General features: G+C 41.4%; 1 protein-coding gene and 1 non-coding gene across 9 annotated transcripts in view; both read left to right on the top strand.

Moving 5' to 3' along the window:
• Positions 1–25,400, top strand: part of MAP7 (microtubule associated protein 7) — a 177,535-nt gene that overhangs the window by 14,660 nt on the left and 137,475 nt on the right. For 3 of the 8 annotated variants that reach the window (XM_040239305.1, XM_040239304.1, XM_040239298.1), the window contains exon 1: positions 8,579–9,285. The exons of 3 other annotated variants lie outside the window; for them this stretch is intronic. In XM_040239305.1, the coding sequence (XP_040095239.1) occupies positions 9,153–9,285 (133 nt within the window). In that variant the 5' untranslated portion in view covers positions 8,579–9,152. Of the gene's footprint in view, positions 1–8,577; positions 9,286–25,400 lie in introns of those variants that run through there. 2 more of the 8 variants (XM_040239299.1, XM_040239300.1) reach the window with 2 other exon arrangements.
• On the top strand, positions 5,480–5,552 carry TRNAG-CCC. Its single transcript has one exon. It is a non-coding gene; the product is annotated as a tRNA-Gly (tRNA).

Below are 25,400 nucleotides of genomic sequence, written 5' to 3'. Positions count from 1 at the left end.
ATACAAGTCATGCTTGAGTTTCAGCCTGCTGGCCTTCCCAGCAGTTTTGGACTTGGCAGCCTCCACAACTGCAGCAGCTATTTTTCCTTAAATCTCTTTATATATATTTTGGAGAAGGAAATGGCAACACACTCCAGTGTTCTTGCTTGGGAAATCCCATGGACAGAGGAGCCTGGTGGGCTACAGTCCATAGGGTTGCAAAGAGTTGGACACGACTGAAGTGACTTAGCATATATATTTTACATATTGTATTTTTCTCCAAAGACACGGAACTGAACCCTGACTGATACGTCGACCCACAGAAAGAAAACCAAGGGTTTACCTCTAAAGTTATCCAAAACACTTAAATTACTTTTTGAGAGAAAATTTTAAGGTTAAAAGAGGGTAATAAACCTTCCTAAATTGGAAAGAAAAATCCCAATTGATGTCAGTTTTTGTTTTAGAATTGGGAAGAGCAGCAGAGGGTAAGGATTGGCGGGGGTGGGAGGTAGGTTTCAGAGTCTGAAACACATTGTTCTTGAGCTGTTCTGTTCTTCACTGGCCTAAAGACATAGGACTGTCTTTCACCTTAAAATGTCCATAAAGTAATAAACTGAATTGGCTTATATTTATTGCTTTTTCACTCACAAACCTTTAGCTCTCATCTCTCAAGTCTCTCAAGTCACACACAGCCACAGTGAGCCATTCGTAATAAATTATGTTGTGAAAGGAAAACTTGTATATCTTATTCACCTTTATGCTCCCTTCCCCAGAGTTTTTCACCCGGTAGCTTTCAGTAAGTTGTGGGTGGGTGAGAGAAGAGGGAGGTCTGCAAGCTGCAGCTGCAGGAATCATAGCAGGGGCCTCTGCTATCCGAACACCCACTGAGGGAGGCTTCCATTGTTTTCATTATTTAGCTTTAAGTCTGAAACCTCTGGGGGGCATCAGTTGAATGAGTAAAGCAATACGGCTGCAGAGCTGCCTACAGAGTGAAGCCCTGTGAAGTTTAAGTGTGGAGACTCAGTGACAGTAAGGAAAAGGGTAATTTGAACCTCTCTTGGGCTCTTTCTCTCTGCCTGACTGTTTTCCCTGAGGATGTAGCTTGAGTTTTCATTTTCGTCAGGTCACGGAATGGCGGGATCAGAAGGGACTCTAGAGTCTGAAACTCCAACCTGTGTACCATGCATTAGCCCAACTTATCACCACGAGTCAGAGTTTGTGCACGACTGTCCTCGATGATGGAAGGCCCAGACCGTTACATTTGGTAACTTCCAATCACCCAGCCTCAGTCTGTGTGCTTAAACTACACTAAAAGTTCGCCTTTAGAATCCATTCTTTTTATTCCTCCAGAGTCCTATTTTCTCCAGAGAAAATGTACTTTTTTTCCAATGATCCTCTTATGGTACAGGCTTGAATCTTTATAAGTCTTAGCTTCTTTTCTGAATAGGCTCTTATTTCTCATCCCATTTGAAATATCGATCTGAGACCATGTGATCTGAGGACCAAGAAATGGAGAAGGCTTGCTGCTCTGACCCAGCACACTGGCTGTGTGGCCCGTGACGCTGTCACGATGGTCACAGCCTCATCACACTGAGATGGAGGAAACTTACTGTCCGAGGGCCTTCCCTCCTTGTCTGCTGAAGCTGGGGTAGGTCTTCATTTTGTACCTGTGCAGTTGTTCCTTTTTAGTACAAGAAGAGGTGTTCATATGTATCACAACTAAACCCATCTTTTTAGCTACAGTCCATTATTTCAAACCGTTGATCATTTTGATCCTGATTCAGACCATCACTCAGCTTTGATTTTTCTGCAGATGTAAAACCCTCATTCTCATCTGCATCTTTCATAAAAACATGAACCTTTTCTTCCCACTGCCTACATCTCAGCTTTTATTTGGACTGTTGGTATACCCATGCTCACTCCCATGCATAAGTCTTCCACCTGCTGGGGGATGCCTGTATAAAAAAAGTGAATGAGTGATTCTTGTATTTCTATCTTTTGCTTTCTCTCCTCCCAGCCATCGCTTGAGATCCCTTTTCTCCACTTGGACAAAGTTATTATGTGACAAGGTTTTCTTAAGTCTCACTCCTTGTTCCTTCCTACCTATCCAACCACAGCTGCCAGACTGGCCCATCTGAATCACACATTTAGTCATTACCACTCCTCACTGATGCCCCTGTCCTTGTTTGGGAGAACAATTATATGACTTGGCACCTGCCTGCCCTCCAGTGTCATCCGCCAGAGCACCTCATCTTGCATCTTTGATGTTTTACCAAAACTCCTAAAAATGAGGAGCCTGTTTCTTAGTTTTCTTGTCTTTCTAATTGTACGGTTCAAAAATTAAACATGTAATTTGCTCATAGACCAGTGATGGATTAGGTGATTTTTAGAAACACTGCTCTGGCCATCTGTCTCATTCTTCTATTGAATCCAATGATTGATTTCTTTGCCTCATTTTGAATCTCTAAAATTGGTTATCTAAGTTCATGAGACTGTCATTATTAAAGGAAAGGACCTTTCATAAGCATTTTAACTTTTGAGGAATTCAGAAGCCCATGTGATGTATATTAATAAAGTATTATCACTGAGAATAATGAACAGGAAAGCCTAAAGGTTCTCTAGCATATGTTACTGGGTTAAAGTTTAATGTGGCGTTTTATAACATTTTCAACCTAGCTGCTGCTGCTACTAAGTCGCTTCAGTCGTGTCCGACTCTGTGCGACCCTATAGACAGCAGCCCACCAGCCTCCCCCGTCCCTGGGATTCTCCAGGCAAGAACACTGGAGTGGGTTGCCATTTCCTTCTCCAATGCATGAAAGTGAAAAGTGAAAGTGAAGTCACTCAGTCGTGTCAGACCCTCAGTGACCCCATGGACTGCAGCCTACCAGGCTCCTCCGTCCGTGGGATTTTCCAGGCAGGAATACTGGAGTGGGGTGCCATTGCCTTCTCAACTTAGCTAGCGATACCTAATGTTTAGGAAAAGGTTTTAAAGAAAACTTAGTATCTGTACCTTACCATCAGATAAATGATCTCTCAGGGTTTTACATTTGTTTATGACAGAGCAGACAAGGGAAAGTGGACTTTGCTAGCACCATGAAGTGTTCATGCAGCAAAGATTTATAGAAATGTTACAAAAGGCATGGCAGGAACCTGGTACTCCGTGGTTGATGGCACATACTTCTAGGGTAGTATTTACTGTTTTTCTTATAAGTAAAAGTCGCTCAGTCATGTTCCACTCTTTGCGACCCCATGGACTGACTATATATAGTCCGTGGAATTCTCTAGGCCAGAATACTGGAGTGGGTACCAATCCCTTCTCCAGGGGATCTTCCCGACCCAGGAATCGAACCAGAGTGTCCTGCATTGCAGGCGGATTCTTTACCGACTGAGCTATCAGAGAACCCCTTTTTCTTATAAACCTGTTAACAAAAGGTGGTAAGGAAGATCAAAGCAAACCTACTTTATTTTCCTTTCATAGAGTCGGGTCTGCCTTTGTGCAGTATTTCTTTGTCCAGCTCTGCCTAATGCTGTAAGATGGCAGAATATTGTACCTTTATGGCCCCGTATGCCATCAGGAAGTAGCATCGTTCTAGGAAACCATAAGGAAGCCTTTTAACTTCAAGGAAGGGGATGGCAGAGAACCATCTGGAACCTTTTGTTCCCTAGGAGTTGTTTTAATTTCACATCCACCTATGCTGGCTTTGTCATTTTCAAACCAGGTAAGGTGTTTTTTTAATTACATTAAAATATGGATTTCTAAAGCTCCTGCTTGCAGTAAATTGCAGCTTACTTTGGGGAGATGCATAAAGTAGGTAAAAGATTACTGAAATCTAGTAGTTTTGAAGAGTTAATAGTCTCCGCAAATATAGAAATGTGGGAAAGCATTTTGGCACTTCTGGGCCCCACTGGAAAGTAACTTATATGGATATATATAGAACTGTAATTTACCAGTGACTGGCCATGTGATCCAGCAGTAGTGATTTTTGTTTTCAACTACAGTCCTTGATTAGTGCAAATCAGCCCCTTTATCATTTCTGTAACATTTTTGTAAAGCTCACTAGGCTTTCAGAAAGGAAAATCTAGGTATGCTTTCTCACTGATTAAGCAGATTTCTCCTTGCAAGAGGAGATTCTTATATTCACTCAGGAACTATGCTGTTTTCCAGTTTTGTGATCACAAAAGCTTGGGTAGCATAAATATGAACAGCAGCCTGAAGGGTATGTGTGGGATGCGTGTGCCTACATGTGTTTAGTCTCTTATATAACATCACGACAACGAGGCCCAAGTCATGAGCTGACTCTCCTGCAGATCAGCAGGTTTAACTCTGTTTCATGCTCATGGTTTGGGGCCAGCCAGGCAGCGAGGATAGAAAGACAAACAGACATAAATTCATTGTGTACTGTGGGAATGGGGTGGGAACAGCAGTTGCTCAAGGGCCTATTGGCCTGTTTGGTTCATAGCAGTGATGAGTGGTACCATTTCCACCTATGATTTTTCAGAACATTTGCTGATTTTTCTGCTAATATTTTTTTCTCTGTACAAAGCCAGGCTAGTTGTAAAATCTAACCTTTTGCACCAGTTAGTCTCATTTGTACGGAGTCTCTGTTACTACATCACTTAACTATTTTACCAGTTTAAACAAAGCACTTGTAAAACCTGATTGATTCTTGGAAGTCTACGTGCCCGCATTCCATGGGAACTGAATGAAGCTCCTGAATCTGCAGGCGACAGGCAAGGACAGTCGTGACATGTTGAATTGAAAATGCTTATTAGTGCTGACAACAGTAAAGAAGTTCAGAGTAGTATTCCTTTTAATTCTGGGAATATTAATTTAAGGTCCTACTCTCCCCTTTTCACATTTGCTTTTATTTTGGGTCAGAGTGTAAAAAGGAAAAGGTTATAGCCTCAGGCTCTGCCCCTTCAGGGACTGAGCCAGGGCAGTCCTGCAGTTGCATAACTTAAACTTCTGTATCTGTAAAAAGCTGGGTTTGAGCATTTAGGAAACTCTTAAATGTATTCATGTCTTAATGAGGTAACAAATGTGTACTTCATGGGTAGGGAAAAATACTTTATTATAATTATTTGATCTTGAACTGTTTGCTTTCCTGTGACTGGTCACAGCTGTGACTGTGATGTAGTGGGTTTTGGAGTCAGGATCCAGGGCAGCAGGATAAAAGCATCTTGGCTTTAGAGCTGATGGACCTGAGTTTAATTCTGACTCAGTGATTTAACTAGCTCTGTCACTCGAATCTCTCTGAGCCTCTGTTTCCTCATCTGTCAAATGACAACTCCTCTCTCTCAGGGCTGCTGTAACTAACCAAGATAACATGGGCTTTCTTGGTGGCTCCACTGGTAAAGAATCCACCCGCAATACAGAGGACCCAGGCTCGATCCTGGGCTCAGGAAGATCCTCTGGAGAAGGGCATGACAACGCATTCCAGTATTCTTGCCTGAACAATCCCATTGTCAGAGGAGCCTGGCAACTTTCACTTTGTGGATTTCCCTGATGATCCAGTGGTTAAGACTCTGCTCTCCCAATGCAGGGAGCCCAGGTTCGATCCCTGGTCTGGGAACTAGAGCCCACATGCCGCAACTAAGACCCAGTGCAACTGAATAAATATTTTGAGGCCTCCCTGTTGGCTCAGATAGTGAAGAATCTGTCTGCAATGTGGGAGACCCGAGATCAACCCCTGGGTCAGGAGGATCTTCTGTTGAAGGGAACCCACTCCAGTATGCTTGCCTGGAGAATCCCATGGACAGAGGAGCCTGGCAGGCTATAGTCCATGGGGTCCCAAAGAGCAACTAACACTTTGACTTTCAAGATAACATATCTAACGCACCTGGCACAGTGTCAGACAGGAAGTTGAACATGTTGCCAGCTGATGGGCTCTTATTATATTCCTATACTTGAGACCACACTGCCTTATGAGTTGAGTGATGGTGGCAATCTCTGACCTCCTTCAGTAGGCTCTCATTTCCCCCCGCCCCCCCCAAAATGATTTTAAGTATAACTTGTGTTCTTTTAAAAACAAAGCAAAACGAAACAGCCATTTTAGTGGTTTTCACATTTTGAGACAAATCGAAATTTTCCAGGAGACCCCTCAGGCTAGAGCAGGAACAATTCCGTCTCCCCCACTGAGGGATATTGCAGTGAAGTTCACAGAAGAGGAAGACTTTGATTGCCTGGGTTGAGTGTTGAAGCTGGGCTGTCCTGTGATCTCTCTTCCCCAGGACCTTCATTCTGCTGGGAACCTTGAGTGCAGCCACAGACATCAAGGAGGACTCCTTCCTGAAATTTGTAATCTTGTCTGGACAACTTAAATGCTAGATAGTATTTGCTTTGCTGTTGCATTTCTCCCATAAAATGATTGAGACCATCCTTGAAAGTAATGGAATGGACACCTTCTGCAGAGGTCAAAAACCACTCTTAGTAAAGTTTTTTGTTGTCCTTCTAGGTGGAGAAGAAAATCCCATTTTCTTCTTTCAGTAGTACTTCTATTAAACTCAGTGGTGATGATCAGAAGCTGTTAGCTGTATTTGAGTGAGGAATATGTTCTGAATGAAATCTGTCATTTGCCCAAGACATTGATGTTCATTTTCTCTTCCAAAAGGTAGTTTCAACTATACTTTGTGTGTATGTTGCTTTTGTAAGTACCGGCCTGATTCTCTAGAAGGAACTAAAATAGATTTGAAAATATTTCAGATATGTTTATGTATGATAATTGGCCTGTGTTTATTAATCGTCTGATTAAAGAAGGAAGATTGAAGGAGGAAGAAGGGAATCTAAATTTTCATCATAGACTTGCTGCCAAGTAACATTTGACTTGTGCAAGGAACTTCGTTTAATGGGCCTGGGCTTCCTTGAATGTAAAATGATGCTGATTCAGATGCTTTCTAGACCCATTCAGCTCATTTTTGTCTTTTATTCCAAATGCCTGTGTCACAGGTTGACATGATTTTAAATAAACCCCATATCTGAAACTTCCTGCATTTCTCTAAGCCACAAATCAAAATGTGTTAATTAAATCTCCCAGCCTTTGGAGGGAAAGATTTCTAAAGATTTACTTCTTGTTGTTTTTTTTCCAGCAGGCATTTGCTAACCATTTAGTACATTTCCAGCCCTAGGCTGGGCATATAAGTAAATAAAAAGCAAAAGTATTCTTAGATGCAGTTGACAGTTGAATTGAAAACACCTTAAATAATTATGAGCAAAAGTGAACTAGTTATAAAAATGTATTGTAAAATATAATTAAAGCAGCTGATTTTTATTAAGCACTTTTTTTATGCTGCCACCATTATCATTTAAACCTTGCCTCTAATCCTACGAGACAAATGATGTCATCAACCCAATTTTATAGAGAAAACTGAGGTACCAAGAGGGTAGTGAATTGTCTGAAGTTCCTCTGCCATGCCAAGGATTTAGATAGGATGTCTTCCTTGCCTTAGCACCACTGGGTCCCCTCTTAGATAATAAGTTTGTTGTTGTTTAGTTGCTAAACTATGTTTGACTCTTTGTGACTCTGTGGACTATAGCCTCTGTCCATGGGTTTTCCCAGGCAAGAATACTGGAGTGGGTTGCCATTTCCTTCTCCAGGGGATCTTCTCAACTCACAGATCAAACCTGTTTATCTTGAGTCTCCTGCATTGATAGGCGAATTCTTTACCACTGGGCTACCAGGGAAGTCCAGAGTAAGTTTAGGGATTGAGAAAAAGTAAGAGAGTAGGCTGGGCGGGAGGATGGCTCCAGACTTTCTAAGTCAACTTGAATTTGATTAAAAGGCAGAAACAAACAAAGATTACTTTCTTAATTTGGAGTTTGGCATTTTTGTCATTTGTTATATATTTAGGTTTTCTTGCACATAAATTTTAGGCAGCCTAGAAATGGAGAGTCTCATAAAATGAGAGAGATGATTTCAGGAGAAAACAATAATCACATGATTGTGTGCTTTGGAGAAATCAGTCCAAAAAAGAGCAAAAATTGGGTCAAGTGTTGGGAATTGCTCAGCCCTGCCGGTAAGGAGTTGCCCAGAGCGATGGGAATTGGGGGGAGTTTGCTGGATATAGTGAAGGCAGCTTTTTGCCCATTGGAGGATCGTAGTGTCTCATTTGTGTCCCTTCAGCATGACCTGCAGAAGCAGTATTTCAGATTGTGGTCTCTGTGAGAACAGGCAGAGTTTTCCCCTGCCTGTCTTCAATGGAAAGTCTCAGGGACATGGCCAGGCTAGTCCTCATGACAGGTACCACCAAGCCTGCACTTAAACAGACTCTGGGGTCTTAAGAGTGTCAGGGAAACTGGGATGTGTTACCGAGTGTAAAGTGAGCTGGAGGGTACCAGCCAAGCCTTCATTCATCCAGGGGCTCACAAACATTGTTACGATGGAAAACCTGATCCCCCAAAGAAGCAAAAGCAGTCTCACCTTGAGCCCCTTTCCCCAACTAGGGAGTCCACTGCTGCCTGTACAAGCAGAACGACATTTCTCCTCCCCTCCTGCTGCTCCTTGTCCCTGCGAGGGAGAGGGAGCTGCCCAGCGGCCGGGCGGCCTCGCCTCCTCGCGCTGTAACCCTCTGCTGGCGAGCTCCCAGGACCAGCATCCCAGCAGGCTGGCTGCTGCCGCTCCACCGGGAAGATGGAGCCGCTCCCAGCCCTCCTCGATTAGGATATGTCAGGGTTGTCAGGGCAACTGTTCACGGCAGGCAGCATCTCCTACTTCCCCTTCTGTGCTGAGTGCTGAATATTTTCTGTGTGGTAGCAGGAAGAAGACTGGGAAAAGGTGCCGAGCAGGAAGGAGAAGCCGGTATCTGACTGAGCAGGTTAGGCAGTGGAGAGAAGCATTCGCCCCTGCGTGCCTTTCGCAGGGCTTTTCTGGAAGGAGAGAGTGGGAGGGTGTGGGTGTGTGAGTGAGTGAGCTTGAGCCAGCACACGTGCCTGTGAGGAGTAAGTGGGAGGGGGCTCAGAGGGGAGGGGCGCTGCTAGGTGAGGGGGAGCCGCAGGGCCTCAGTTGCCAGGAGGCTGGTAGTATCTGTCAGCTGTTTGCACACTATTTCCCCACAGGGGATCTATTACAAGTGCTCGAATGAACCGGCAGCTTAGAAACTAGCAGCTTCCTGGGAGCTGCAATTATATAAGCATATACTTTGGATATACCAATAATTAAAAAACAAGTCGCAGCGGTATGCCTGGATCAGCTACAGCTCTCCGACAAGAGAGACTGAAGAAGACCCATGCAAGGCCAGTCCCCCTTGGTCTGTTCACCATTAATGAGGAAGATGAGCAGCAGAAGAATGGACATTCCAGAAGACCAAAAGGTATGCATCAGCCCTACCCTGTGGTCAGAGCCAGACCAGCCCCCCGTTTCCCACACTCCCTACAGCACTCTTATCAACTGGACTCTGGTGCACGCTGTGTGGAGTGCTGGTGACCTGCCAGCACAGTTTGCTGGTTATATTTACACATAGGGCTGTGTGTGTCTGAAAGGGAGAACAGATTTTTGCAAATTGGGTAGGTTTCAGATCAGCTGCCTACTTGACTCAAGGTGCTTTCTGGGCCTAGACAGCTTTAATCTTCACCTGCTCGCTTAAACAGTCACCAGTGAGTGTCCTCATCAAGAGGAGGAAATGTGAGTTCTCAAGGTTAAAATGAATAGCTCCCTGCCTTCTGTAGGTGCATTGGGTGATTTTCTCCTTGAGAGAGATGAGTTGGATTGAGTGACCCAAGAGTGCAGCATTTCCATGGGCAGAGGATCAAGCTGTTACTTCCTTTTCTATTTTGAAGTGCTGAGAGAGGAGGAAATCAAACAACGAGCATGAGTGTGGGAGGCAAGGCTGGGGAGCAGGGAGGAGACCCTGAGGTTTTACAACTTCTGATGGCAACTCTGCTGCATCTGAATAGGGTTGAAATGTGCTGGGTATGGAAAGGAGAGGACCAGTTCTTGTGCTGTCCCTTCATCAGGATGAAATGGGGCAACAGCTTGCCAGCTTCTTTCATCCCAAGTACTGCACCATCTTTAGCGCTGTCTCATGGCCACCCTCCTGGGCCTGCAGTCACCATTCAGACAGCAACATTGTGCATGTTTGAAGCAGGACTATAAGGCTTACGTTTTCCAGTATCATTCTTGCCTTGCCCCCTTCCTACAACATGGATGAGCTATTAAGCTGATCGGTGATCAGTTTTGTTGTTTCCTATGTTCTGATTACATTTTAGCTTGTGTTCAAATTGTTCTGTCTCCGAGAGATCACATTTTGCTCAGTGTGTCTCAGAGCTGTAGCATAGCAAAGGAGCAAGGAAATATTTGAGCAGTGATAGAATGAGCGTTTACATAGAAGCCACTGTCTGAAGACAACTGGCTCTTTCTCTCCTGGTTCTGGAATCAATCTCTTTGCTTTTAGGAAATATAATGTAAACTCTCTAAACCAAAAAGTATATTTTAATCTCATCTTTAAAAGGCTATACAAGGAAGTCCTAGTCAGTAGAGTCTTATTACTGTAGTTGATCTCGTTTCACTGTCAGACTTCGTTTCTGCCTGAGGACCAACCATCTTCAGGTATCTGATGCTGTGTGACTAGAAGGTGACTAAGGTGATTCTTTTATTTGCCCATGAACTAGATCTTGATGAAAACTCAATCCTTTTTAAATTGTTGGTAGCAAATCATTTGGCCATCTGGCATTCGGTAGCTTTAAAAAATTGATGTGGATTTGTTGAATTGTGGCCACTGTGTATTTTTGGAGAAGTTGTTGTTGATTTGTGGCACTTTTCCCCTGTGTGTCCTAGAACAGTAATTTAGAATCATCATCTATTTTGTCCTTAGTAATTTTCTTGAATTTCCTTTCTGTCTCCTGTTCTTTTCAGTTGCCTCTAGGATTTTATTTAAAAGGAAAGAGGCCTGGGGGATGGAGGTGCTTCCTAAAATCAATTTGCTTTTGGCAATTTATGCAACTTCTTGGGCAAGAGACTTAAATCGAGGAGTTTCTGATCCCCTACTATTTTGTTTTTTCTACCTTCCCCCACACCAAGGGCAGAGGGGAGGGGGGAAAAGTAGGGAGGAAAAAGCCTATGCTGATAAGGATGTCCAGACTTTCTGTATATCCCAGAATGCCTCTAATTTAGGATACATTCAGTAAAATAAGCAGATCAGGCATCTTGGGGGTGTCTGATATTCTTGATGGGTAAGACTATTAATTTCAATTCTGAATTTGTCATCAGGTCTATAGGAGCAGTAGAAATGTTCACTTTTAAGTCTAGCTTTGTCCATCAGGAGGACAGTGATGGAAATATTCTCGCCACTGTCCAGTGTGATAAACCACTAGCCACATGTGGCAAAGAGCACTTGCAATATTGCTGTTACAGCGGGCAAACTGATTGTTTAAATTTTATTAGTTTTTAGTTAAATTTAAAGATGGTCATGTGTAGCAAGTGGCTACTTTACTAGGCAACGCAGTTCTAGTCCATAGAGCTATGACTTTCTGAATTTGTCCTTTGTGTCCATGCTTGATTGCTTCCTGGTGCTAGATTTGGTCGATCCTGAAATGAATGTGTTATTAAGAAGGGCAGTAGGGAGCAGACAGTCTGTTCTCTGCAGAGTAGCACATTAACCTGGATTTAAAGATAACTTCATTTTTCTTTTTCCACTTAAATGTTATTGCCTGCTCTGTATATTATTCTTACCAGTTGCTCATTTCCTATGCCATTTTAATGAACTCTTATTTTCTATATTATTTCCAAAACAGCACAGCAGGATAACATGCAGTTTATCTTTTAGTCTAACCATTAAGATACGCAATCAAAAACTTTGGCTTTTTTTTTTTTTCCCCCTGCTTACTCCATGATCTAATCAGCCAACCATGTTCCAACCTGGTTTTCAATGCTTAGTATCTTTGTTGTATCATTACCAGGAATAGAGAAGCTTGCTATCTAAATTGAATAAGCTGAGTGTTTCTGTTTGGGATTACCCTGGGTTAATGGCAGTAGCACCTTTCCAGGTACTCTGTTCATCAATACGGATGAACACGTCAATTAACATCTGGACTCCCAGTGGTAGCTTCAAAATTACCTGATAGGGTCATACTATAGTTTGGTTAGCTGGTGGACTAGATCAACTATTAAAGGAGGGATTTCTCTCCTTTAATATCTCTCGTATAATCAATAGCAATATGAATGTTTTACACGCCTGCTTATTATTGATGTATAGCACTTAGTAATTGGGAATGAGCTGGACTTATGTGTTGCTCTTACACCTCAGAACCCAAGCCTCCATGTAATGCTGCCTGTATAACTTGCTTAGGAGAGATTGTTTAGGTATTGCAGTGACTGAATAGGTTTCAAGGCCAAAGTGCCTTATAAGTTTTGCTGAGTTCAGTGTGATTATTTAGCAATATGACATTCCTCCCTAAACCAGCATTTGTTAATTGCTCACTTTATGTAGATTACTCTGCTGGCCGTTGGAAGGGCTACAAAGATAACTGACATGGTTTTTGCTCTCAGAGTGTTTAACTGTCTAATAGAAGAAGACAGGTATGTACAAATAATGCAAGGATATTAACTGAAATTAATTAAGGGCTGATAATGTAATGATATTACCTCTGCATACAGCCATGCCTTTCTCTAGACTGTAAGCTGCTTAAGGGCCAAGTCTATTCCATGTCGTAAGTACTTTGCAGATGCAGGGAAAGCTATTGAATGGAGATAGATTTAACTTTCAGAAATAATTTTCACTGGTTCTTAAAGGTCTTACTAATGCAGGGATTCTGAGAGATGTCGATGGTATTAGAATCATCCTTCCAAGGTAACTGCTTTGAAGGAGTGTAGCATTTGGATGTATCTGATGTGTTCATTGTATTATTCCCTGCTGCACTATATTTATCTAATAGTATATTGAGGATTCTGCTGTTTGTTGCTTTCCATCATGGTATGCATTGTTCTCTTTGAAAAAATACAGGTATATGTTCACAAGGTAGAATCAGTTGACTCCTTGTTAGTATCTTGGTTAACCCCTTCTGCCCCTTTTGTTAGCTAATCGCAAGTTAGAGTGTAAAGAAATAAAAATTTCTCCTTGAAATCAGGACACAGTAGTTGTGAGAAACTGAGCTCCTCTTCTCCCCTTCCCCTCCCCCCATTTTGTTAAAAATGTGTATTGATGGAGCCTGCAAGTGACTCTTCTTCTTTCAGCTTGTCCCTTGTAAAGGTAGAATTTCTGCCAGTTAAGGTTTCCAAATGAAATACAATCTACCATTTACTGTCTATATTTCTATTGGATAGGTGGTGATCTAACAACTGTAATGTCCTCTTTGTAAGTCATGAGTCTTTTTCTTTTCAAGGGAAGTGATATGTTAAGACGTATGAATGCCATTCTAGAATCATTCTCACACATTTCCTCGTTTCTTTTTCTCTCTTGTTTTGTAAGACTTGGACCGTTGTCTGTTCCCAGTGTTCTTATTTGTGCCATTTGAAGACTAGGCAAAAGGCTTTAGCCATAGAATTTTACAGCTAGTGAGGCAAAAGTATAGTTTAGAAAAACAGTGATACCAAATATCTCCATTATGAGGAGAAACATTTTAGACAAATTGATTGGCATATCTTGTATTTGTTAAAGAAACCCTAAATATATTTATTCAAAACAGTTATATTTTTTAAAAAAGAACAGAGGATACCAGGAACAAGAACTACAACATTTAATGTATGGCTTGCACTCATTGGATTCTCCATAAATATCTTATGTAGCTGTCTTTCAGGCATCCCTATGTTCTATAAGTAAAAATTAGCATAGATGGATCACTGTATACTAGGGAAACATGATTTAACTGGTACATAACCAAGTTTTTTTGAACAGTGAGCTACTGTATGTAATGGAATTTGTTTCCTATCTAATAGGTTTAAAACTTGTGTGCCTGTTTTAAGAGCTGTAATTGATGGAGCTAAAATTTAGCTGACTGCTTCAACCATAAAAAGTAAAAACACATATTTGATGAGGCTCTCCCAGATGATAAATCTTAGGCCTTATTTATTGGAAGATTGATGTGAGTATCCATTTCCACTAACATCAGCATGTCTCAATGAGCATTTAATTTGTTGCTGCCAAAAGTTTTCCAGGTGACTTCCAGGCACCTTGACCATATTTTTAGCAGAAACGAATACCTTCACAGCAACAAAGGTAATTTTGAGAGAGTCCGTCTTAATGCTCAGATTTTTGTAGGCATTTAGAAAAGCCCCGTTTATATTGGACTCTCTGTGGGGTGTTAGGTTTAGGTTGCAGATTTGCTAGCTTCAGAAGGCAAGTCATACCACATTATACCTCAGATGCAAAGGCCCAGAGTGTATCACAGATGGACATAGACCTTATGTTTGAAATAGTTGTCAGAGCACCATGGAAATCGCTTTGCTGACTATAAAATGTAAGTCCTTTTTTTTAAGGCTATATACCCAGCATTGATTTGTTAGTGAGAGAATTCTAACAGATGCTGTCCAGATTCTGAAGAATTTACCATCCTTGGTCCAGTGTGGGATATGAAATTAGAATAGAGCTTAGGAGTATAGACCAAGGAAAATTATTTTCACAGTTTTGAATAAGTGTGAAAATAGGCAAGTTACGTTTATTTAACCTCATTATTTCCAAGCCTAAAGGTTCTCAGCTGTAAAGAGAAATTAATAAAATGATACTCATAGGCGGTGGTGAAAATGAGCAATAACGTAAGTACTTAGCACCCTCTCTGGGAAATAATTGGGGTTCATTAAATGAGAGTTACAGAAATGATCATTTTTAGTCCTATGCCCCACATTTTCTGTTAACTTCTTACCAGCATGTTCTCTTGGGGGTATGGGTTATGGGCTCACAGAAAGACCACCATGCTTATCCCTTCTGGCACCCTCATCGGAGAAAGATTTTTCTCTAGTCTGATCTCCTACCTTTTAACGTGCTTGTAAAAAGTTTCCAGGAGGGCTGCCTCTTCTCCGAAGCCCTTTTAGTTCCCACGCCACCACAGGCATATGCAGCCAGATCATTGTCCCAGGCTTATTCACGTGGATCGGATGTACCACATCTGATCAGGTGGGTTACCCATCAGGTAGATGACTCATTGCAAAACCCTGTAATTTCGTCATGTTAAGTAAGGGGAGTAAATTGCCATTATGTCAGATCACTTACTATTTCAAATACAACTCGGAGTAGGCCTTTTCTTCCTCCGGATGAATGGCAAGCACCTGGTCTTTAAGGGAACAATGGCACCGGTCTTCTGCCCTCTTTTTGTTGTTGCTGTCATGTTGACTCTTTTGTGACAGCATGGACTGTAGCCCTCCAGGCTCCTCTGTCCATGGAATTTTCCAGGCAAGAATACTGGAGTGGGTTGCCATTTCCTTCTCCCAGGGGTCTTCCCAACGCAGGGATCAAACCCACATCTCCTGCATTGTTAGGCGTGTTCTTAACTGCTGAGCCACCAGAGAGGTGCTCTGCCATCTTGGAAACCAATCAAAAGGAAAAATTTTCCTTAAAATTTGTTTATTTTTCCTTCTGATACGGGGTGTGTGTGTGTGTGTGTGTGTGAATTGCTTGATGGAGATGTCCTAGATTTGTGGGCAGTGACTTAGGGTTTTTTTCTACCAGTGACTTAGGTTATAGGCGTTCACATGTGGGGCTGCCAACTTTCTGCAGGCCATTTTTCTTTTCCTATATGCGTATTTGCAACACCAAGATTTGTTCTAGGTTGCTTTAATACTGCTCTGTGGTGGTCTCTTTCATTCACTAGTCAGGCAGCTGTAAGTGTAACAAACATGAGTGGGATGTTTTAGCTGCTGTTACTAAAAAACCCAGGCTGGTGGATCTTGGTGCCCTTCCTCCTACTGGTGCCGCTTGGGTTTCTCCTCCCCTCTCCACTTGGCAAAACCTGGTCGACTCCTGCTGGTCTTTCAGTTTTAATGTCATTTCCTCAAGAGACCAGGCAAGGTCCCATGTTCTAGGCTCTTGCAGGATCTGGTACTTGTCCCTTCGCTTCAAATTGTAGATCATTTATCAAATAGCTATTTAACGTCTGTCTCCCCAACTAGACTAAACATTGAGCAGGCAGCGACTGTAACTGTCTTGTTTACACTGTATCCCTGTACCTACAAGGCCTGGTACATAGTTGAGGGTCCCTAAATACTTGTCACATGACTGATTAGAGGGTGGTACCCTGGCAGCACCAGCCAGAGAAAATGAGGGAGCACAGCTGTCCAGGCCTCAGAACATTCCAGGGACCAGGACTTGGCTTTGAATCTGGCAAAGGGCTAGCGATACCAGATCAAGAATCACCCTGCCTAGTGATGGGACAGTGTTAAAGACATTGTTCCACTAGCCTTCGTGCAGAGATGATCTGTTGTTGGTTTTCTTCTTCCAACAGCTAAGAGTTGTGACAGAGAGCCTGCAGATACTGCAGTGACTGACTTTTCCAGTGCTGGACCATTCCATAAGCACCTTCTACCATCACCTATCCATGACATGCTGAAAGCTCATTATGAAATAATTCACTTTAATTTGTGGTTGTTGTTCAGTCACTAAGTCATGTCTGATTCTTTGTGATCCTGTGGACTGCAGACTTCCCTGCCTTCACTATGAGTTTGGGGCATATACTCATTATCACCATGTTTGAAGTCGTAAAAGATTTACCTTACTTTGGAACTATTCAAATTCACTATCATGACTGAAAGTGTAAGTTGCCATTGGAAGGAGTTGTGGCAGGGGAGAGAATGACATAAGAAACAAATCCTTATTTACTTAAACCCTCCCTGAGTTCTTTGATAGTATCTGCTGTTTTTTCCTGCTGCTTTGTGGATCAAGAAGCATCTCTGAGACCAGAGCTGCTGTTAACTTAGCAGTCCTGTATGTTCCTAGTCACGTGCCTGCTGATCTCCCACCCATTTTGGTGCATCTCATTAAGCCACCTCTGAAATGTCCTTTTATGCCTCTTTTTAGTGTCTCTACGTCAGCCTTTTTCTTCTTTTTTTTTCCTCCTCAAGACCCAGAAAAACAGGTTCTTTGTCAGTAGACAGGTCCTGGTGCAGACCTTTGTGTCAGCAACTTGTATAGATGCAAAGTAGCAACTGAGACTTTTGGATTCAAAACTTCAGCACTCTGAGTTTTACCTTGGACTTGTTTCAGGGTCACTTTTTTTTTTTTTTTTTTTGTTACCAGTTGGTTACTTGTTACTGCTGATTCTTCTGTGATACTCCAGTGAACCCTTCCAATTTTTGCTTGTTAGTTCCTCAGTCATTTCCTACTCTTTGCGACCCCATGGATTGTAGCCTGCCAGGCTCCTCTGTCCATGGAATTCTCCAGGCAAGGATACTGAAATAGGTTGCCATTCTCTTTTCCAGGGGATCTTCCCAACCTAGTGATTGAACCTGGCATTGCTGGCAGATTCTTTACTGTCTGAGCCACCAAGGTGATATACATTATCCTACAGGTCTGAATACTGAGCTGAATACTGTCATCCTTAGCCAGCTGAATACTGTCACAGTAACCTGGGCATGAATTATGAATGGAACTCCAAACTGGCTACTTATCAACACTTCCAATCACCAGACAACTTTACAGCATTATCTCACAAACCCAGTGACTTCAAAATCATCTTCATTCAACTGCTATAAGTTGCAGTGACCTGGACATCTGCTTTGCTCCATAGCTTTCGCTTCACCTCCCTTTAGGTAGCCAGGCAGCAGTGCAAGTTGGTGCTGGGACTTGTTAGCGCTGTACCAATGGTATCATGAACTCAGATTCCCCCAGGCAGCCACAGACTTCAGATTTAGCAAACACTGACTGTGTGCTGACCCCATGGAGACAATGTGCTAGGTTTTCCCAGATCTGTGAGCTCATCCTGCTGCTGGACACACAGCCTCACACCTTCCAAATCCATCATCTTCTGCAGAACCTCTGGGTTCCTGAACCCTCTCTGTTCTTATAGTTGTTAGTACCCTTCCAGCTCACTTGGCTTACCCGTGCCTCTTTTCAAGCCTGGAACTCATGGGTAGCCATTTCAGCAATGCACTTGCTATGATGTTGGGGCCACCTTTGCAGGCTCTGAGTTTGCCCGCATGGCCTCTTACTTAGGGCTACTGACTGCTATGTGAAAGCACTCAGGTCTATTCCACTTTCCTGTTCTCTCACCATCAGATGAGCCTTGATTGCTGCTCAACAGTCATTTTAGTCAAATCACATGACAGCTGGTATTCACCCTATGTCTCATCCACTCTACCTCTCTTAACATCTAACACTTTATGCCGCTTTGCTGTGAATATTGAGGATGCATTGTATTAGCTTTTAGATCATAATCTACTGTCTTGAAAAGAGGGAGAAAATAAGTAGAAAGTCATATAGCCTGTGTTATCTAATTAAAACTCAACAATGGAAAAGAGAGGAGAAACTTTGATATAATTTTTTAAAAGGAAGAAGGTAAGATTTAAGAGGACTTTTGGTCACTAACATTGGATTTAAATAAAGCCTGTCAGAGGATGACTGCAGCTTCGTGATCAGCAGCACAGTTCTTTGAGGCATTATACATAAGAGAAAAGCAAATTGAATATTCCAGGTACCATCTGAGAATTTCTTGATCATTTCTTATTGATCATTACAACTATAGATGCCACATGACCAAGTTAATGCAGTCATTAATCTATGCTGTATTACTTGGAATCTGAGTGAACTCCAGGAGTTGGTGATGGACATGGAGGCCTGGGGTGCTGCGATTCATGGGGTCACAGAGTCGAACACGACTGAGCGACTGAACTGAACTGAACTGAACTTGGAAAGAACAAGGTTAAAAAATGAGGACATACTGTTACAAGTCATGTGTTCAGAAGCAAAGCTTTATATCCTACGATGAGCCATAATGGAAAAAAATATGAAAAAGTATGTGTATATATATGTGTATAACCGAATCACTTTGCTGTGTAGCAGAAATTAACACAACATTGTAAATCAACTATACTTCAATAAAAAAGTTTTAAAAAGCAAAGCCTTTAACTTGGGGCTTTTAGTATTTCTTGAGTTCCTTCCTTCTGACAGTACTGTTGGAACCATTGCAGTGGAGGTCTGCCTAGTCATTTCCAGTGTCCTAGGCTTGATTTCCACCCCCCGCCCAAGATTATTGACTCTAGGTAATAGGAAATTTCTTGGCTGAATATGTGGCTATTTCAGTCTTCCTCTAACATATTTTATCTTAAAACCTTACTGTGATGTGTTAGTGTGAAATTTAAAATAGGAAAAATAACTAAACTGTCTTGGGCTGTGATTGATAGTTCACCCTGGACAAATCTGTAGCATTTAGCATTGTCTGTTTTCACAAGTATGGCCCTAAGGCTTAGTGTTCATTCTTCTAGAATGTTGACTGGAGGGAGGAAGGGAAAAGCAGGCACCCATGTATGAAACTGTATGAAGGATACTGGGTCGATACATAGATGGTTAAGGGGTAGAATGTGCTAGTGCCAAAATTCAGAATGATTGATCTGTAATTAGTTGAAAGATTGACAAAAACTAACTTCCTTTTCTTGATGCTGATTTCCTTCTTAGAACCACAGGGTTCTAAGTGGTTCAGATTTCCAATGGTGTGACAGGCCTTTGATAGAGTAGTCTCTGGTGAAAACCAAATGTTCTGACTGGTAAAATGAGCAAGTCATGTGTTAATGTCCTAGAAGCCACTCTGAAATGTTAAACTGGGGATTGTAGGTCAAAGTACATGTTGAATTGAGCAGTTGCATGCTGCTCAGATGTCAGATGCTCACATCTGAGGTGTGTCATTATGATCTCTTGGAGGTGATGTGGATTCGGAGCCAGTTTCACCACCTCTGAAGTGTATGCTTTAGGCAAGGGACTTTATATTTGTGCCTGTTGGCTTCATCTAAAAACCAGGGATAACGGTGACACCTATCTCACGGGGTTATTAATGATTAGTGGGATAATGCATCAAACATGCTCATAACTGTGGCTGGCACTATTATGCTGGCATGTGAGTGGTAGCAAAGGTCACTTGGAAAACTTTCTTAGCTCAATGGCTTTTCGTAATAGTTCTGATAAACCAGCGTTTCTGCTAAGACTCCTAAATTTTGAGAGACTTGAAACCAATTAAAACAAATTTTTAATTACTGAGAATTAATTATATATCTGTTGAGAATTACTTATATAATTAAAGATAATTTTTCTTCTACATTCGGTTTATCCTTTGAAAATAACTGTAGATGCCTAATGAATGTGAAACTGTAGCAAATATTTTTATTGAAACTCACTATCCTTGACAGTTACCTATAACAGCACTGTGAGTCACACAGCGCTCTCCCATCAGCCACACAAAAATGAGGACGTGAAAACATATTCTTAAGAAAATACTCAGGAAGGTACTACTTTTGGGGTTGGCCACCCAACTCATTTTCACCTTATCCATTGTTGTAAGATTGCATAATAAATACCCATATACCCATCCCAGACCATTTAAAAAAATATTTAGATACTTTAAATACATAATTTGGGGAAATGTAAGTAAAGTATTACTGCAAGTGCCATAGTTTCCTGTGTATCGGTCCATGGTCTTCTGTTCTGTCTCCGCCTTTCCCCTTCAGGGGATAACGCGCACTCTTCCAGTCTGTTTCTGAACTTTCACTACGTGTGTCCACTTGTGCTTAGTCGCTCAGTCGTGTCAGACTCTCTGTGGCCCCATGGACTGTAGCCTGCTACCCTTCTCTGTCCAGGGAATTTTCCAGGTAAGAATATTGGACTGGGTGGCCATTTTCTACTCTAGGGGATCTTCTGGACCCAGGGATCAAACCAGTGTCTTTTGAGTCTCCTGCATTGGCAAGTAGATTCTTTACCGTTCTTGCCACCTGGGAAGCCCAGGTGTATTACTACATGTATATATCTGTATCTATAAATAGCATGTGTGTATATTTCAATTTATATAAATTATGGTACTATATCAGTTTGCTTCCCTGGTGGCTCAGAGGTTAAAGCATCTGCCTGCAATGCGGGAGACCTGGGTTCGATCCCTGGGTCAGGAAGATCCCCTGGAGAAGGAAGTGGCAACCCATTCCAGTACTCTTGCCTGGAGAATCCCGTGGACAGAGAAGCTTGGTGGGCTACAGTCCATGGGGTTGCAAAGAGTTGGACACGACTGAGCGACTTCACTTTCACTTTATAAATATCATGTGTGTATATTTCAATTTATATAAATTATATTACTATATCAGTTTGCAACTTGGTACTTTCCCCTGACTCAAGTTTTAAAAGAACTTTCTAAAATGACCAGTATAATTTATTTCAACTGCCGCTTAGAATTCGGTAATGTGACTTTACTGCAGTGTAGTATTCCCCATCTGACAGATGAAGAATTTGATTATAGAGTTTTGTTTTCTTTGCCTTATCTCTACTACAAATCGTGCTGTAATAACCATTTATAAACTTCTTCTTGGGCATGTGTACAAGTTTCTCTGTGTACTCCTGGAAATGGTATGTGCAATTTCACACACCAGACTGCTCTCCAAAACAGTTTTATCAGCCTCATTCCACCTACGGTATATAAGAGTCACATATCCTAACTTAGACTGGATTTATTAGTAAGACAATTTGATTTTTGCCAGTTGGATAGATATGAAATGGTATTTGGTTTTAATTAGCAAAATTGGACATTGGCTAATGTTTTGTTTTTTTTTTCTTTTAAATAATGGAACACTGGTATTGTTTGTGTGTCCCCTCCCCACTCCCCGGCCCAAGGAAGGGCAGAGAAACCACTGTATCAGTAATGTGGCTTAAAGCTCCTTGTTCTTGGCAGGTGTACTGAGTCACTGGGGGAAGAAACAGATGGTAACACCACCCTGCACAACTGGAGGGAGGGCAGTTATCTTCTTTTTGAAAGCACTTTTGAAAGCACGGCTGGGCCTTAGGACAGGGTTTCAGATTCCCCCTTTCAAACAGTGCAGGCCTGAGCCTTTTGGTTTTCTCTTCCCATTGCTTCTTTTCACTCAGTCAGTATCATTGCTATTAGGTAGCCAGAGAAACGCCTTAGCAGCAGCAGCAGTAGCAGCAGCCAGAGAAAAAGCTGTATATATAAAAGTTAAGTTGACTTTCTTGATAAAACTTGATAACTGTATACTAAGATTTCTTTTAAGGATGAAGACTGTAAGTGGTGGGGAGGGTAGAGACCATGTTTGGGTAAGATTTCTGGAGATAGCATGTGTTGAAAACATTGCTTAAAATCAGATTTGGTAATTATTTGCAGCTTTCCATTATTCATGTAATCCTTGGATCTGATTAGTATTTGTAAAGTATAAGCTCTACAAATGCAGGGTATTAACATGAATAATTAAAAGGTAGGGAGTTAGCTGTATGTGACTGTGGGTTTTCTTTTATTATTGTGGAGGCTATTTTAATAACAAGAGGAAGCTTAGACTTGTAACCTGCTGGTCTGGAGACTCCAGTAATGCTCTCAGCTCAACCACATGTCATGATATATTGTACAATTGCCGTATTTTCCTGGAAAAAGAAAGGTACTCTGATGGTGGAGGGGGTAGCAATATTCTGTGCTTTCTATCTATATCAATTATAAGGGTACAGTCTGAATTCCTGGGAAGAGGGCTGTACTTGGTGTAATCATATCAACCTAGGTATAATTCTTATTATATTTTAACATTGCCTTGGTCATGGCTCTAACTCATTGATTTGGGATCCTGAGCCCCCACAAAGTAATCCTTTTCAAAATTAGGGTATTTCCCAGGGGATATTTGCTGTGCTGTAAACAAGGCTACCTGCACGAGTGCCACCTCCATTCATAAGGTGCCTTCCCTGTTCATACTGTGCTCTTACACTGCTCTACACTTACACATCCCAAACTGGCGTTCTCCACGTCAGTCCTTCTGCAGGATGTTAATGGATATGCCAACAAAAGAGTGATTCTAATTCAGATCACTTTACTGTAGGACTCATAAGGGCATTTAGTATACTATTGTGAATCACCAAGAAAGAATTGGTAGATGCATTTGACTAAGGAATAATTCTGTGTTGGGTATATGTATGTCTCAACACATGTATGTGCTACTGCACAGAGTACCACTTTAGGAGATTCTGTAGTGTTTGTGTGTGTTTGCTTGCAAAGCATCATTTAGGAAATTCTTCCTTTGCCACCACGTGGTGCTAAGGCTGTGAGTTGGTTCCATGCAAATGGATGTTAGTGGTTTTTTTTGTTTGTTTTTAATGGCTTTTGGGAGATACTCATGACAAGTCTTGATGTGTCTAAATCTCTCAAAGTCTAACTTGGACCCCTGCAACATAACAGAAGTCTATAAACCTAACTTGGCTGCTGGTGAAAATGCACAAAAAGGTATCTCAATCCTTTTTGTTCTTGCTCTGGAAGCTGGAGGCAGATACTATCTCAGTGGGTACCAGACTCTGGTCAGTGAAGTCATGGCCACCTCTGGCCCTCTGAATTTATTGTGGGGCACGGGGAGGAGATGGTCTGTCTATATTCTGCAACCCCATAAACAGTCTGTGACCCTCCCTTCATGGGGATGTTCCACTGAGTAAAGAAGGGAAAATTTGTGATAGGAACTTGGCCGTTTCCACTGAGATCTGCATGCAAACTAGTCATGATGGATCTACTTTCTGTATTCTGAAAGGATAAGTAAAATGAAATTACAGTGGTTTGATTATTCTACAGCTTACTTCTTTGATATGTATGTAATAAAAGACATTTATACAGAGAATTTCAATAAGTAATTTATTGTTGCTGTTCAGTTGCTCAGTCGTGTCTGACTCTTTGCAACCCATGGACTGCAGCACGTGAGGCTTCCCTGTCCTTTACCACCTCCTGGAGTTTGCTCAAACTCATGTTCATTGAGTTGGTGATGCCGTCCAACCATCTCATCCTCTGTTGTCCCCTTCTTCTGCCTTCAGTCTTGCCCAGCATCAGGGTCTTTTCTAATGTATATCATTTATTTATTATATATCATTTATTTATTATATATCATTCATTTTACCCAATAAGTAAAATAAATGATATATAAGATCAAAGAGAAAGGAATCAAAAGGAAGATCTGAGAAAAATCACTGACTTTGGATATATTTTCTCCCAGTCTGTTTTCTGTTTATCATCCCAGTGATTTGGAATGTTTTGCTATAAAAATCTACTGTGGTTACATTCCTGAAGATTTTCCCCCTGATATTCTTAAGCTTATGTTACCTGACAGTGCCAGAAAATCTTAGTAAAAGATGAGCTTATACTCTTAAAAATTTAGAAAAATGTTGAAGATTGAAGTATATAATTGCTGATAAATCATAGCAGATTTTGGAACACTTGTTTTTTGAAAAAATGTTAATCAGAAGTTTCCTTCTTGTTGTTCAAATCCCTTTGGGAGCCAGTTAGAAGCACTTAGTGGTATAACCACCAGCATAGCACTCTGCTACTTTAGCATTGTTATTCTTAATGGAAGGTAGTAACTCTAACATTACTATAAAGCCCAGAAATAATTTATTTAGAGTTAGTTCCAAAGTGATTCCAGATCAGTGAAAAGAATTTTGCAAAACTTGAGGTAGCTCTAGGTAATGGCTAGACATATCCTCCTTACAAATGCACTTAAATGTTAAGATTAACTGAAAAAAAAAAAAAAAAAACAGCTCTTAACAGTGTTCCATAAGGAAGGAATGGAGAAGGAAAATCCCATTTGAAGAAACAATGTACAGGTCGTGAGCAACAGTTTTCCTGCCTGGGGATGCCTGTGAAACCTGTGGTGCTTGAAACTTTTAACAGAATAACTGTTTAATAATAGTTGCCAATATTTATTGAGCACTTGTTATGTGCCAGGTTATTTATATAGATAATTTCCTTTTCATCTTAATAGTAATCTTATGACAATTATTTTTTAATATAAATTTATTAATTTTAATTGGAGGCTAATTACTTTACAATATTGTATTAGTTTTGCCATACTCAACATGAATTCGCCATGGGTGTACATGACAGAATTATTAAAGTCCTTTTTACAGATTTCTTCATTGAGACTCCGAGAGCTTAAATAACTTGCTCAGAATCACGCAACTAGGAAGTGCTAGCATCTGGTTTAGAATAGAATCCAGGTCTGTCCAGAGTCCACACTCTGAAACTTTACTCTAGATATTTTGCAGCGTTGGTTCTATTTTCTTGGTGTCTGGTATTTTTTATTTCCTTTGGATCATTTCCACTATGTGCCTTTCAGCTGCGTCTCATGCACTTTCTTTTAAGTTCTAGGTGAGACCCTGATCAGAGTTCTCCAGCTAAGACGCTGGCTTACATGGTCAGTACAGTCATTACTCAATACCCGAGGAGAATTTGTTCAAGGAACCCTTTGGATACCAAAATCCATGCCAGTGCTGCGAATGTTTATGTAAAATGGACTAGTACAGGCGGCTCCTCCCAACAGCTGGCCCTGCACCCAAAATTCCATCCT

The sequence above is a fragment of the Oryx dammah genome, unplaced genomic scaffold (genome assembly GCF_014754425.2).
Source record: "Oryx dammah isolate SB20612 unplaced genomic scaffold, SCBI_Odam_1.1 HiC_scaffold_4, whole genome shotgun sequence".
Classification (NCBI taxonomy): Eukaryota; Metazoa; Chordata; class Mammalia; order Artiodactyla; family Bovidae; genus Oryx; species Oryx dammah.
This window is presented reverse-complemented; position numbering and strand designations above follow the sequence as displayed.